Here is a 15,077-nt window from a genome sequence, read left to right as displayed (position 1 = left end):
TCTCTGCTGGTAGAACCCCTGTTGGTTGTGCCCATAATTATTGTTTTGGGAATAGTTTCCAATGGCTTTTGCTTGATCCATTGGCAAATCATCCACATCTGCCTGACACTCAGAAAAGTGATGGGGACCTCCACATATCTCACGAACCACTTGAGCTTGTTTGGCTTGCACTGCGATCAGCTTTGTTAGGGCCTCAACCTGAGCTGTCAGCTTTGTAATGGCATCAACCTCTAACACACCAGCTACCTTCTTAGATTGACTCCTTTCAGTTGGCCATTGCTGGTTGTTTAGAGCCATCTCCTCCAATAGATCATACGCCTCATTAGCACTCTTTCTCATAAAGGCTCCGCCAGCTGCTGCATCTATTAGAGTTCTAGTGTTACCAACCAACCCGTTATAGAAATTATGAACCAGCATCCACTTCTCAATACCATGATGAGGACACTTTCTGATTAAGTCCTTGAACCTCTCCCAAGACTCATAGAGAGACTCATTCTCTTGTTGACAGAAATTGTTGATCTCTCCTCGCGGCCTTAGCGGACTTTCTCGGGGGAAAGAACTTAGACAGAAATTTAGTTGCTAAGTCTGTCCATGTTGCTATGGAATTTGGTGGCAAGGAGATTAACCAACTCTTGGCTCTTTCTCTAAGTGAGAATGGAAACAGTCTCAAACGAATGGCATCATCACTAACTCCATTGACTTTAAAAGTCTCACAAAGTTCCATGAAGTTCGAGAGATGCAGATTAGGATCTTCAGAAGGGAGGCCACCAAACTGAACTGAAGACTGCACCATTTGAAGTATGGCAGGTTTGATCTCAAAGTTATTCGCATCCACTGCCGGTGGCCTGATACATGACTGCACTCCCGTCAGAGTAGGGAGAATGTAATCTCTCAAGCTACGACCATTAGCTTGGTCTTCCACGGCACCACCATTATTGCCGTTATTTACAACATTCGCATTCACATTAGCAGCCATGATTTCTGTTGTTTCAGCAATTGCTGAAACTCTTTCTTGCCTCTTGTTCTTTCAGTTTCTCCTACAAGTTTTCTCGATTTCAGGATCAACTGGTAATATGACTGCTTGTCCTTGACGGCGCATACACTAGGATTCCTGCAATAGATAAAGAAAATATTGCAAGAAAAAGATTAGTAATTAGCAAGAAAAATAAACCAAAGTAGAAGTTAGTATAATTTTGGGTAATATTAATCTTTATACAATTCCCCGGCAACGGCGCCAAAAACTTGTTACGAAAATTATAATCACTACGCAAGTATACGCAATCAAGTAGTAAACTCACACAGGTGAGGTCGAACCACAGGGAATTGGACTAATTACTACTAAATTATACTATTGATTCTATCTGGTAAAAGAATACTTTAAATAAGACGATTCAGAAAATTAAAAATAATAAAGGAAGATTAATCAAGATAAGAAAATAGGGAGACGAATCCTGTTGTTAAGTTACCAATGTTAATGTCTAAATGCTATCCTTCTCTTGAAGTGAATGACAGATTATAAATTAACCTAGCTCTTTTCAGATCTTCTAGGTTCTAAATCTCATGCTCTCTAATTAATCTCTTAATTAAACTAACATGAAATCAGCATTAAGCAATAATCTAAATGTCACAAAGGCTATGTAAATACTTTCGTTTCACATCAAAACCTAGACTATCCAATTTTAGCATTCTCAATTCTCACTTTTCAGATTTCGAATTGAGATCATAAAACATGTAAAAGGTGATCAATCTTGCACATGGAAATTAAACACAAATATGAATAGTGTTCACAATCAAGATGGAGGAATGGCAATTATTCATTAACTAGGAAAAACTTAAACAACATTCATCATTCTCCCTAAATAGGAGTTTAGTTCAAAACATCCATAATCAAATCCATAATTAACATTGAAACAGAAAATAGCATAGAAAGATTAAAGAGAAGAGAAAGAACTAGCTGAAGCAATTGATCCGGGTCGCCACAAGTCGCTCTTCTAGCCTCCTCCTTTGTTTCTAGGGCTCCAATTCTGAATACTCTCTAATTTTCACGAACCCTTACTATTTAAACCAATTCTCATCTTTAAAATTTGTGAAATTACGAAATTGCCCAAAAATCCCGTCATAAGGGTCCCCGTCGCGACTGGCAAAGCCCCCGTCGCGACGGGAGTTCAACTTCGAATTTTTTTGAAACTTTCTGCCAGTTCCCGTCGCGACTGGCAAATTTCCCGTCGCGACGGGAACAGGTAGCGACACCAATTTTGGTTTTTCTTCTCGATTCTTTCACCATTTTTCCTCAATTCTTGTACATACTTTCTTTAAATGCCCGAGGACCTGAAACAAAAGAATCAAGCGTAATATAGCCCTAAAACTAGAAACAAAGAGTGAAAACTAACCGAAATATGACCCGAATCTTAGACTAATTTTAGCCTAACACATTGTACCATAGCCCCTAGGATCTCTAGATTTGTGTACATTAAATCAAAATAATAAATTTAGAGTATACCTCTTGAAGCCTATCAAGATATTCTCAAAACTTCTTGTAACTTATATCCCTTAATCTAGGTGATGAGAAAATTGCAATTGGACTCACAACAGTGTCTTCCAAATCGATCTGCCACACATAAGGAGTAGTTTGAGCTATTAGAATAAAGTGTACAACCCTTGTTCTTGTTAAGTTCTCAACACATGAGCAAGAATAATTGAGTGAAAAACAATTTGCTTTTTCTCTCTATGTATTTCAAAAATAATAGTTCAGAAGAAGTGAGAAGTGTGGGTTGGATTTCTCAATTCAGGCTCCTATTTATAGTAGTTAAATCCTTTTAATTAAATCGTTATTTATCTTCTTAAATAAATAAATATCTGTAACCAAATTTGCTTACTGATATTTATGAGGGAATCTCTCAACCACTTGAGACAATATCTCAAAAACCTTGAAATATTTATAACCACTTTTTAAATTAGATATTTATCTAATTGAATTAATTAACCCAAAAAGATAAACTCTATAGAGTTAGCATAATGCTATAGGCACCTACACTTATCTTTAGGATAAGGTTGGTGTCTTTTGTCCTCACAACTCATGTCTCGACAAACTTTGTCTTAACAATTTTTTTCTTTTCCCTATTTAAAAAATTTGAAAAAATTATTTATTTATTAAAAAATAAATAATTACTATTTTTCCAATTCAAAATAAATTTTTCTGAACATCTTTGTACAACTATTTATCCCTACCCTTGATAGTATTTTAAGGTGGCAATTCGGGGACCATGGACCTATAATTCATAGCTCCAATAAACTAGATTATTTATTGAGTCTCATCAACCAAATAATCTCATGTATATTAATTCCATGATTACTCCACTATAAATATAAAATTGCACTCTTAGTAATTATAGAAATATATTTACTAAGTTTAACTGCATTTTAAAAAAAAAAAACAAAGTTTAGCTGCAGTGTCCATTGATATAATCAATTCCAGTGATTAGCCCTCCATGTGTTGGTTCGTAATTAGTTTTGGTCAAAATACCATTTTACCCTTCTAATTATTTCTTTATCCTTTAGTACCATTAATTCACTAGTGGTAGTATAATTTAAGATCCCATCTGAATTTGTGCACAACATTCCAGTTCCAGAATTAACACTTAAAACGAATCAACATTCGATCCGTTAGGAAAGTAAGGATTCCTTAATTGTACATCATTTTCCTAGCTATCCATATTAATAGATTCCAAAAATAGAAATTGCAAGAATCATATTCTTTGAGACACTTTAACGAGTGAATCAAAGAAACTAATAACATGAACATGAGTTCATGATAACTCAGGATATATGGCGATCTACTATTGATCATTGTTCTGATATGAATTAGGTCTTTATGATAAATAACATGTTAATAACGATAGTTTTATTTATATCGGTCCTTGTTATATATAATCTCTATTATATATAGTATCTTCACTTAGATGTCTCGCTACATTAGTAATTTGAACCAAGATTACTTGCACCGTAGAACAGACATTAATGAACCGTACTAGCAACCATTGATTAAAGATTCCATAACTTTAATATGTCACTGGTTGTTTTATTCATAGCTAAGTGGTCTTAGTTCTCTGTACAACTACAAGCCACAGTCTCATATATGAATAAGGAATTTTTTGATATTTAATATATATTATTCAATAATAAATATTAATAACTTAACATTCAACATATATCAAATATCTAACTCTTTCTTTAATAATCAGTAATATCTTTACAGGCTTTTTCAGAGCATAAACTCTAACAATCTCCCACTTGCCCTAAAACTAAATTGGGCAACTCCCTACTACAAGAAAAATATCTTTTAGCTACCATGCTTTTAGCTACCAAATTTTATTGGTAGCAAAATGTAGCTTATTGCTACCAAATTTTAGTAGCAAAATTTCTTAGTAGCCAATACCAAACAAATAAGACCAAATATTTCTACTGCCAAATTATTTAGTAGGCAATTGTGATTTTTAGCTACCAATAAATTTTGGTAGCAAAATTTTTGTGTTTAGCTACCAATTTAACTACCATATTTCTTAATAGCAAAAGATCTTTGTATTTTTTGCTACCAATTTTACTACCAATTGTGTTTAGTAGCAAAATAATATTTTCAGTTACTAATTTTTGCTACCATATGCATTTTTTAGTAGAAACATATTTCTTCTCGCAATCAATACTCAGCAATTATTTTTTCTTGTATAAAAATATTATTTACCACTTTTGTATTTTATATTTAATAAAATATAATATTTTGTTACCTACTAATTCATTTATTAGAGTAAAAATATAATTATTATTTATAAAATTGTTATACTAAATATTAGAAAATACAGTAAATAATTGATTTTTTTACTAAAATATAAATATTATTTTTAATGTTTCTCCAATGAACGTAAATTATTTATGTAATTTTTTTATTAATTTTAGTGAAATTATTTTATTTATTTTTATCCTTTATTGCATTTATTACCTAAATTATTAATTTCGTAAATATATACAATTTGCATGTATTTTTTAAAAAAATTAAAATTAATTATAATTAGGTTCGCACCTAATACAAACAGTATTACTAAATATTATTTTAAAAATAAAAAATTTTAAAGAGTAGAATTATAATTTTCTCACAAAATAAAAACTTATATCGTTGCTTTATTAAAACTTCTAAAGAGTGTTGAAAAATAGAAGAGAAAAAAGATAAACTAAAATATTAATATAAACAAATAAAATAAAATGATAATGTATAAATTAAATAATTAATGAATATAGTATGATTCATTTGTTCAATAAAAATGAATAAAAACATAATAAAATATTAAATCAATTCTATGAATGCATCGGCCCACTCTATTCGAATTTCATCAATTTCTTCATTTGTGTAATAATTTTCCATTCTATTGTTGCACTGAAAAAAAAATATTAATAAATATTAGTGAACTTAAATATTATTTATATATATATATTGAAAAAGATGTATATTTCATATACATTAGTATTTAACCAATTGAGAGGTCTTGAATCCATGCATAAATCCCGCATGTATTTCATAACATAATATCCACATTCAAAGTGTTTGGGTTGTCGAGGACACTGCACATTTATATAGATGTGTAAGAATCTCTTAAAATAAATAATTAAAAGTAATATTTTGTTGTAAAATCATTAAATATTTGTGAAATACAAAAATTTATTATATATTTTGAGAGATAAAGACTACTCACTTTTATAATTTTCCATATAATACCAGCTGCTCTTGGAGTTTTCTTTTTTGAAGCATTGTAATAGTCAAAAATCCTAAATAATAAACAAATTAACATCAACACTATTACATTTAAATTTTAATTTGATGCTTATTATACTAATGATAAAAATATTATTCACTTACATTGCGATAAAATTGTTAATGGTATCACTTGGTAGTTCTCCAGTTGGATTGAGCCAGAAACACATCTCACGTGATGGATCAATTATTATTAGCACCCAATGATAACTAGTGATGGAAGAAAAAATTTTAATATATAAATATATTACTATATAGCTAAAATAATAATTTAAGTTAATCTTACCCTAAATTAATAGGGATCAATGAAAGTTGCATCTCCCCTGCGCTTGCTAATCGATCTGCTATTGATTCTACATTTTGCTGCAAATAGGATCCCACTATAGAAGCCCAACTTGGATGAATAAAACGAAAATACTTCTCTCTTTTTGAATTTTTTAACCTTTCATGTAAGATCCTAAACATTATAACAATACCAAATTAAATAATGTTATTAAGTGTGCGATTAAAAAATATGATAAAAAAATCTCTTACCTTATATAAAATGCGATACACTCAGCTCCAATCTCAACATTTGTGCCAAGATGAACTATATCTTTAGGTTCAATATACAAATCTTGATCGTACCCAAAAATATTTGGATCCATTTCAATACGATACTCTTCTCTACTTTTGCGATATTGAACACTTAACAATATAGCTTTGACGCTCCTTGGGATGATTTTGGGCATAACAAATGGAACAGGAGAGTCTTTCACATTCATCGAACTTGTTGAAGCTTTCTGAGTTGGCATGTGTGGAGATAAATGTTCATTTTTCTCCATAGTTTTTAATGCCTAAAATATTATTAAACAATAAATAATTATAATAGAAAGGCTAAATACAAATCAAACTATTTTCTTTTACCTCAGAATCACCAAAGATGATTAAGTGTTCCGGCCATGCAACAAAGCTTTGGACTGCATCTTTTACGAAGATTAAATCATCACGAACATGGACATGAAGACGAGCATTTTCATTCAAACATTCAATTATGCGTACTCGTACATTGCCTTTTTCCAAATCTTTCCCATGAACTTGTTTTCCCGGAAAAATTTCACCAATAGCAACTACATCACCGTCTCCCAAAGTTAATCTATAAGTTTTATCCTACAAACAACATAGAAGAATTAGTTATAATAGTAGTAAAATCAATATTATTTTAAATAAAAAAAAAAAGAAAAAACCATTGTTAGTGGAGTTGGCCACTGTTGTGGTGGATTTGTCTCTTTATTTGATGATGATTGAAATTTATGTCCTTCCAAGAATTTTCTTTCCAATGATTCAACCCGCTTGTCCACTTTTTCTTGAAGATATTTTTCAAAAACACCATCTTTTTCACTGGTAAAATCTTTGATGATTTTTTCTAATTTTTCAATGCGTTGTTCTTGAAGCTCCTTGGATTTAGATGATAACTCTATTGATAATTTTTTTCCTATTACAGGTCCAGTCCCTCTTAGCCATCCATACTTAGCATCACCTAAAACTTGTCTATAGATAGCAGCATCGTCTACCATTATTAATGTACCAGCTTCGAGTTGATTAAGTTGATCTTCACGTAACTCAATCATCTCTTTCTACAAAGATAAAAAAAATTGTGTAATATATTTATATAAAATGTAAATAGTGGAGAAAATGTTATTAACTTATAGTGAATGTGTTGCATACATATTTTTCCTCAGCAATTTGGTTGATCCATCCATTTTTTTCTGTGTAGTGAGTTTTTTTGAATGTTTCAATCTCTCCAGCTTTAATAGACTTTGATTGTCCTTCATCTACATCCATTACCGGTGTAGACTTCTGAAATAATTAAGTGAAAAAAATTTTAAAACTTATACATAGTAATTTAAAATTAATTAGTAATAATAAATTATTTTTACCGTCTCATGTAAGTGTTGAGTAAATGATTTACTTCCACCCCTATGCATAAATTTTACTTTTGATCTATTTTTTGAGCCAGCCACAGACTTTTTCTGCAAAAAAAAAAGTAATTGACATTAATAATTTTTTAAAAAAATTAAAAATTTATATGATGAAATAGACATTATGATACCTTCCACTCTTCGCTGGAGAAACATGCAGTGCACATCCATTTCCAGTCAGCTTCTTTTATCACCAAACTCGTAGGTCGATGCTCTAATGGATTTTTTCCTTCCTCGATCATTTTTTTATAATGTCGGTGACAATTATGACGATGATTGCTGTATGCATTTTTGCAATATTCATCACAAATTACCTTAAGATATGGATCTTTTGCAAAGTCCAATTTGAATACATCCTGCATAAGTTTTGAATAAATAAATATAAAATTACCTAATTAAAAAAAATATTGAAAAATGAATATATTAACAAATGTACCTGTATACGAGCATATACAGCTTTTTTTTTTCTGCAGGTGGAACTTTGCTCCAACCACTATATTGCAATGGAGCATGATGGCGTACATTTACGCCAACATTAGTTGTAAAATCAGAAGCATTATCACCATAAACTCGAAGCTCGCCCTTATTATAGGTAATAGTTAAATTAGTTATTTTGTCATTCTTCAGTTCACGGCTTAAGCGATCTCCACGAGTAGGACCACGTACGTTCTTTTGTATTTCTATTTTTTGTAAGAAAAATATATAATTAATAAGTATTTATAAATGTATTTTTTTCCAAAATAAGAGTGATGATAAAATTTTGTACCTTTTGAAGATTGACGTTGTTCATCATGTAATGGAACTGTTGAAGGGTCATCAGTAGAAGGTGTCAAGGATTGCGGTGAATCTGATGGTGATTGAGTATCATTGTGTGCCCGTTTAGAGCTAAATCTTCTCGTACTACTCAAGGGTTGATCTGAAGTATCAGTGCGTCACCGTTTTGAACTACCTTTTCTCGTACTACTTGACATAATAAAATCTGAAATGATAAATTATTAGTAGCTAATATTAAATTATCCCATTAACAAAATAAAGTTATTTACACACCCTTTATATTAATCACTTTCATCACAGTCAGTTTCAGAATCTGAACCACTAAGTAGTGCTTCTTCATCAATATCATCAATGTTTAATTCGTGTTGAACTTGATTATTTTGATCTTTTGGGGAGTCAATCAATAACTCATCAATTTCAACTTCATCAATATCTTTTCGAATAAGAACGTCGTCCATGTTGTTTGAAGAATCCAATGTGAGATTAATGTTGTTTGAGGAATCTTCTTGATATGCTTCACGATTCTGGACAACTCGTTCTCCATCATCAACTTCAGGCTCTGATGGTATTTCCCAAATATGACGATGGTTTACCTTTTGCACCACTTTCCAATTTTCTCCTTTTTTAATGTCATCTAAATAGAATACTGGATTAACTTGATTTGCAAGAAGAAACGGGTCGTCTTCAAACCAATATGAGCTAATATTTATACTAGTCATATGATATTCCGTATAGATTCTACGTGGACTCTCACTGGTGTTATACCAAGAACATTTGAACAATATCACCTTATTGAAATAGATGTAATGTACTTCCCATATTTCATCGACGACACCATAAAAATCACAAAGGTTCCCATTATATTCTGCCTCAACTCGAATTCCATAATTTTGAGTGACTCGTTTTTCATCTCGAGTTTTTGTGTGATATCTAACACCATTAACCATACAACCAGCATACTTGCAAATTAAAAAATTAGGCTGAATTGCAATGGCATATAAATCATCTTGGGCTGTAGAATATGAGCATTCATTCATTCTTTTAACCTGAGATAATAATTTGTATAGTTAAAATGAGAATAAATATGCATATTCCATTTGAAAGATATACAAATTTACGAACTTACTTTATTTTCAAACCAAGATGAAAATTTTTTTTTCTGTGATTCGTCAATATCCAAAACACCTTTAGATTGTAAAAACAATCTGTGTTCTCTGATTCAAAGTAAGTAACTCTCAGATAAGAATTATTTTATTTACGACAACATAAATTTTTTAGGATATATTTAAGATGAATTAAAGAAAACTTACTCCAAATATGGCTCCAATTCAGGACAATTATTCAGAATGTACCAATGAACCATATTTCGTTCATCTTCACTTATTCTGATTGATGATTGTTTCCCAAATGGTCTAGTTGGTAAGTTGAATATGGATAATGTTGATTCTCTTCTTACTCCGACATCATCTGGATTTCGATCTGGACGATTGAAACGAGTTTCTATCCCATGAAGATACATAGAACAAAAATTTAATGCCTCACTAATTATATATCCTTTAGCAATGGAACCTTCAGGCCGAGCTTTGTTCTTTACATATTTTTTCAAATGACCCATTTCCCTATACAAGGTTATATAATTAATATATACATTAGTGCACATTTTTAAAATTCATTATTTGTTAAGGTAACAAAAATTTTGTTACCTTTCAATTGAATACATCCATCGCATTTGGACAGGACCACCTAACTTGGCTTCCTTTGGCAAGTGGACCGCTAGATGAATCATCACATCGAAAAAGGCAGGGGGGAAAATACTTTCCATCTTACAAAGTGTGAACACGATGCCTTCTTCCAAATCATTTAAGTCTTTCACATACAATGTCTTCGCACATAGTTTTTGAAAAAATAAGGATAATTCAGCAATTACACTCATCACTTTTTTTTTCAAGTATGGCCTTACACAAATAGGTAGCAATATCTGTAATAATATATGACAATCGTGACTTTTTAAACCAGTAATCTTCCCATCTTTCATAATTATATTTCGAGACAAGTTTGCTGCATATCCATCTGGAAATTTAACAGACTCCAAGAACTTACAAATAGTTTGTCGTTTCCTTCATCGATAATGTATAACAAGCCGTAGGTTTCACCCACTTGTTTCCCCGTTTCTTCATTTGCAATTGCTTACGAATTTTCAAATCTTGTAAGTCAAGTCGTGCCTTATCGGTATCCTTACACTTGCCGTCGATGCTAAACATTGTTCCAACCACACTGTCACATATATTTTTCTCAATATGCATCACATCCAAATTATGCCTTAGTTTAAGTTTGGGCCAGTATGCTAACTCCCACAAAATACTTTTACGCCTCCAATTTGTTTTATTTTGATAGCCTGCATTCTTCATCTGATTCTGATCATCTTTTACAATATCAACATTTTTACCCGGCCTACATTTCCACATACCATCTAATTTAGTTAAAATTTCATCACTTGTTAACTCTTGAGGGGGATTTCGTGTTTCAATTGTACCATCGTATTCCTTATCATTGCGCCACTGATGTTCAGCACACAAATATCGACGATGTCCCATGTAAGAGATCTTACCCCTAACTCGAAATGAAGATGTGTCATCCTCACAAACTGGACATGCCTTATACCCTTGAGTGCTATAGCCGGACACAGTACCATATGCAGGGAAATCATTAATTGTCCATAACACAGCAGCACGCATTGTAAAATATGTTTTATCAACAACATCAAAAGTTCTTACTCCTTTCTCCCATAATTCTTTTAGTTCTTCAATTAAGGGTTGTAAATAGACATCTATGTCCTTACCTGGAGCACGACGTCCAGGAATAAGTACTGCCATCATTAAAGATTCTCGTTTCATGCATATCCATGGTGGCATATTATATGGCATTAGTATTACTGGCCACATGCTGTATGAGTTTGATAAATCACCAAACGGATTAAACCCATCTGTTGCAAATCCCAACCTAATGTTTCGAGGCTCTTTGGCAAAATCAGGATATTGCTTATCGAAATCTTTCCAAGCCTCTGCATCTGCCGGATGTCTAAGTACACCTTCAGTATCCACACGTTTTTCTTTGTGCCACCTCATATCTGCTGCGGTGTGTCTTGACATAAAAAGTCGTTGTAAACGGGGAGTTATTGGAAAATAATGCATCTTTTTATGTGGTATTTTTTTTCCTTTAGTTCCTTGGTACTCATATCTTTCATGACCACATATAGGACAATTTGTAGCATCTTTATTGTTTTTCCAGTACAAACAACAATCATCCTTACATACATCTATTGTTTCGCACTCTAAACCAAGACCACTCAATATTTTCTTAACCTCATAATAAGAATTTGGGATTTTGTTATCATCAGGAAATGCATCCTTAAGAAGCTCAAGAATCATGTCGAAGCCTTTAATACTCAAGCTAGTCAATACTTTTATATGCATTAGCTTAACCATGAAAGTCAAACTTGAAAACTTTGTACATCCAGGATACAATTCTTTTTCTACTTCATCAAATAAGTTATGGAAGTTTTTCCATTTCTCCTTATGACTTGAATCCTCAAAATTCTCAGAAGCATTATGTGTAGGAACTTCTTGAGCCAAGTCTTCAATTGCTGGGATCATATCATCATTGTCATCATGGTCAATGTCATTATTATTATCGCCAATATCACTGAAATCTTCGACATCAGTAGCATCATTATTATCATGTTCACTTTCTTCTAAAATATCTTCCTCGTGATGTACCCAGTTAACATATCGAGTATAAAACCCTTTTACGTAGATATGACGCTCAATTGTCTGTAAGTCATGAAAGTATAAATTCATACACATAACACATGGACACCGAATCTTATTCTCCTCATTCAGATGACTACTTGATAATCTAATGAATTTTTGCAATCCCTTATTGTACTTGGCAGACAATCTATTGTTATTAGAAATCCAACTCTTATCCATAGCTTGTTTATTCCTTTTCAGAGGTGTGAGGATGATGTGTTACACTAGAAAAAAAAAGGGGTCTTTTCAATATTATACCTAAAATTGATTTTATTTATAAAAATACCTTTAAGAAAATTATTTGCACAAATACCGATTGCCACGTCAGCATAAATACCGAAATATAAAATAATTACCGAAAATTGAAAAAAATAAAAAAATCTCGCTTCCAGAAATTTTAGTGTTTTGCAAATTTTAAAAAAAGCAACCTTTTGGTTGCTTTTGATATAAGTAATATATCAATTAGTTACTTTTTATTAGAAAAAAATTAATTCAAGATAATTTTTTTCTCATACACATTTGGTTGCTTATTTTGATCACACAACTTTAAAATTAATATATATATAATAATTTTCATATTGTAACTAATTCTATTATGTTTTAGATACTATTTGGTAACTTTATAAGTTTTTTTATTAACATATTAAATTCTTTTTATTAAATAAATTTATTATTAGTATACTATATTCTAACTTTTAAATACAAAATAACAAAAGACTTTAAGTTAAGTTATGATGTTACTTGATATGTTAAAGTTTATTAAATTTTAAATTTTATTACTTTTTGTTACAAAATATAAAAAAGGAGCAAAAAAGTTTCTTTTAACACATACTAAAATGTAAGAGAGATATCTAAATGTTAGAGAAAAAATAAAAAAAAAAAACTAAGAGAAATAATAAATTTAGAGAAAAAGAATAATAAAAAAATAATAATAAATGAAGAAGATTTTTTCAAAAAAACAAATTAATAAATAAATGAAGAAGATAATAATGTCAGAAAAAGAAGAAGTAAACAAAAAGGAAAAAAAAAGTAAAAAGATAAATATTGAAGGAGACTTATAATTTCTTGTTTAGATTTTAAATTATAGTGTGTTATTTTGTTGTTTAAGAAACCTTAGTCTAACTTTTAATTTTAGTCATTTTTTTTTGTAGCAGAAAAATATATGCTTCTAACATGTCAAAATGATCACTTTAAAAAATAGATTATAATAGTGTAATTTTTGTGTCCAAATAATAAATTGCGTGGCCGAAAAAACTTTAGAAATAAAAAAAAATAAAGAAACTGAGAATAATAACAATTTGTGTCGTTTATTCACATAATTTTTTTTTTTTTAAAAAAAATCTGATTGCACTAAGAGAGTCAATAAAATGTAAAAGAAAAACATATGGTTAATTTTTAATTTTAGTAGGCGTGTAGCGGTATTTAAAACAATAAAATGGTCTAAGAAAATTTCATAAATACAATTCACGTTGATACATATAATTATTTTTTTTCTAAAACTACTAATTAGATTAAAAAACAAAAAAGAATGTAAAATAATAATAAAAAAAAAAGAATAGAATGTAAAAAAAAAAATATCTGATCAACCTAGTTTACTGTTATTTTGAAAAAATAAGATTTTTATTAAAAAAAAAAAGCTACTGTCTAGAAAAAGAAAAAAAAAAAATGCTAGCATGTAGGCAGAGTTTAGGAGAGAGAAGCAATAAATATACATTGGTATACCTATAAAAAAGAAATGCCTAAATTGTGAGTATTAAAATAGGTAAGGGTAAATTCTTAAATAATTTAATAATAATAGTTGTTGGTGCAAATATTTCAAAAAAAAATCCAAAGAAACAATATGACCAAATTTAAAAAAAACAATAAAAAAATAATATTACTGAATATTTTTTAAAAGTAATTATATTATAAAAAAAATTATATTTTTTTTATTCAAATATTAACTACTAACACTTTTTAATTTTTAATTAAAATTAAAAAAAAAAAGAATTTTCACTAGAATTATTTTTCAAAAATATATAAATAAATATTTTAAAAATATAAATTGGAAAAAAAAATTAAAAAAACTTAAGTCTTTTTAAAAATATAAATTGAGAAAAAAAATTAAAAAAATTTAATACAATTAAATAAATAAATTTTATATAAAATAAAATATTAATAAAATTTTATTATTAAACACTATTTATTTTTTTTTAATTTTTTTTCAGTACCAATTGCCAAAAACTCATATTAATTTGGGTAAAAAAACCCTAATTTCATCACTGGATCGATCCAGCTATCAGCTTCTTCAACCGCACACTCTCTCGTTTCCTTTCCTTCTCGCACACTCTCTCGTTTCCTCTCCTTCTCGCACACTCTCTCAGGGATCAGATCCAGTACTTACATCGTATCACTCTCCAGTTCTATCGGCTCATCTCTGACCAAGCCCAGAAGAGTCGACGACAACAGACGACTCGAAGAAGACGACTCCAGCTCCCCCACTCGCAGACGATGATGGCGCAGCTTCTCCCCTACTTTTGGTTATTCTGCTTGATTGGGTTGGGAGATTTTTCTTTACTGTTCTATGGGTCTACATATTATTTAATTACTATATCTTTTATAATTTATTTTTGTGATTTCAGTTATATTTCTGGTTTGAAATTATTCATAATATGCTTGGTTCAATATTTTACCATGTTTTTTTTTTCTTGATGGCAGTGATATATTATCCGTTTCTGAACGTTACAGACTCAA

At 30.3% G+C, this 15,077-nt stretch overlaps 1 protein-coding gene and 1 non-coding gene across 2 annotated transcripts; one reads left to right on the top strand and one right to left on the bottom strand.

The window, feature by feature from the left end:
- Nucleotides 1-427: 427 nt before the first annotated feature.
- Nucleotides 428-534, top strand: LOC115698420 (small nucleolar RNA R71). The gene has a single exon (XR_009683538.1). It is a non-coding gene; the product is annotated as a small nucleolar RNA R71 (small nucleolar RNA).
- Nucleotides 535-10,631: 10,097 nt separating this feature from the next.
- Nucleotides 10,632-12,524, bottom strand: LOC133039597 (uncharacterized). Its single transcript, XM_061118493.1, has one exon. The coding sequence runs from the start codon at nt 12,522-12,524 to the stop codon at nt 10,632-10,634; it is 1,893 nt and encodes a 630-aa protein (XP_060974476.1).
- Between the last annotated feature and the right edge of the window lie 2,553 nt (nt 12,525-15,077).

The sequence above is a fragment of the Cannabis sativa genome, chromosome 7 (assembly GCF_029168945.1).
Source record: "Cannabis sativa cultivar Pink pepper isolate KNU-18-1 chromosome 7, ASM2916894v1, whole genome shotgun sequence".
Taxonomy (NCBI): Eukaryota; Viridiplantae; Streptophyta; class Magnoliopsida; order Rosales; family Cannabaceae; genus Cannabis; species Cannabis sativa.
This window is presented reverse-complemented; position numbering and strand designations above follow the sequence as displayed.

Coding starts and splice junctions, on each gene's coding strand:
- LOC133039597 (XM_061118493.1), bottom strand. CDS start 12,524: ATGGATAAGAGTTGGATTTCTAATAACAATAGATTGTCTGCCAAGTAC.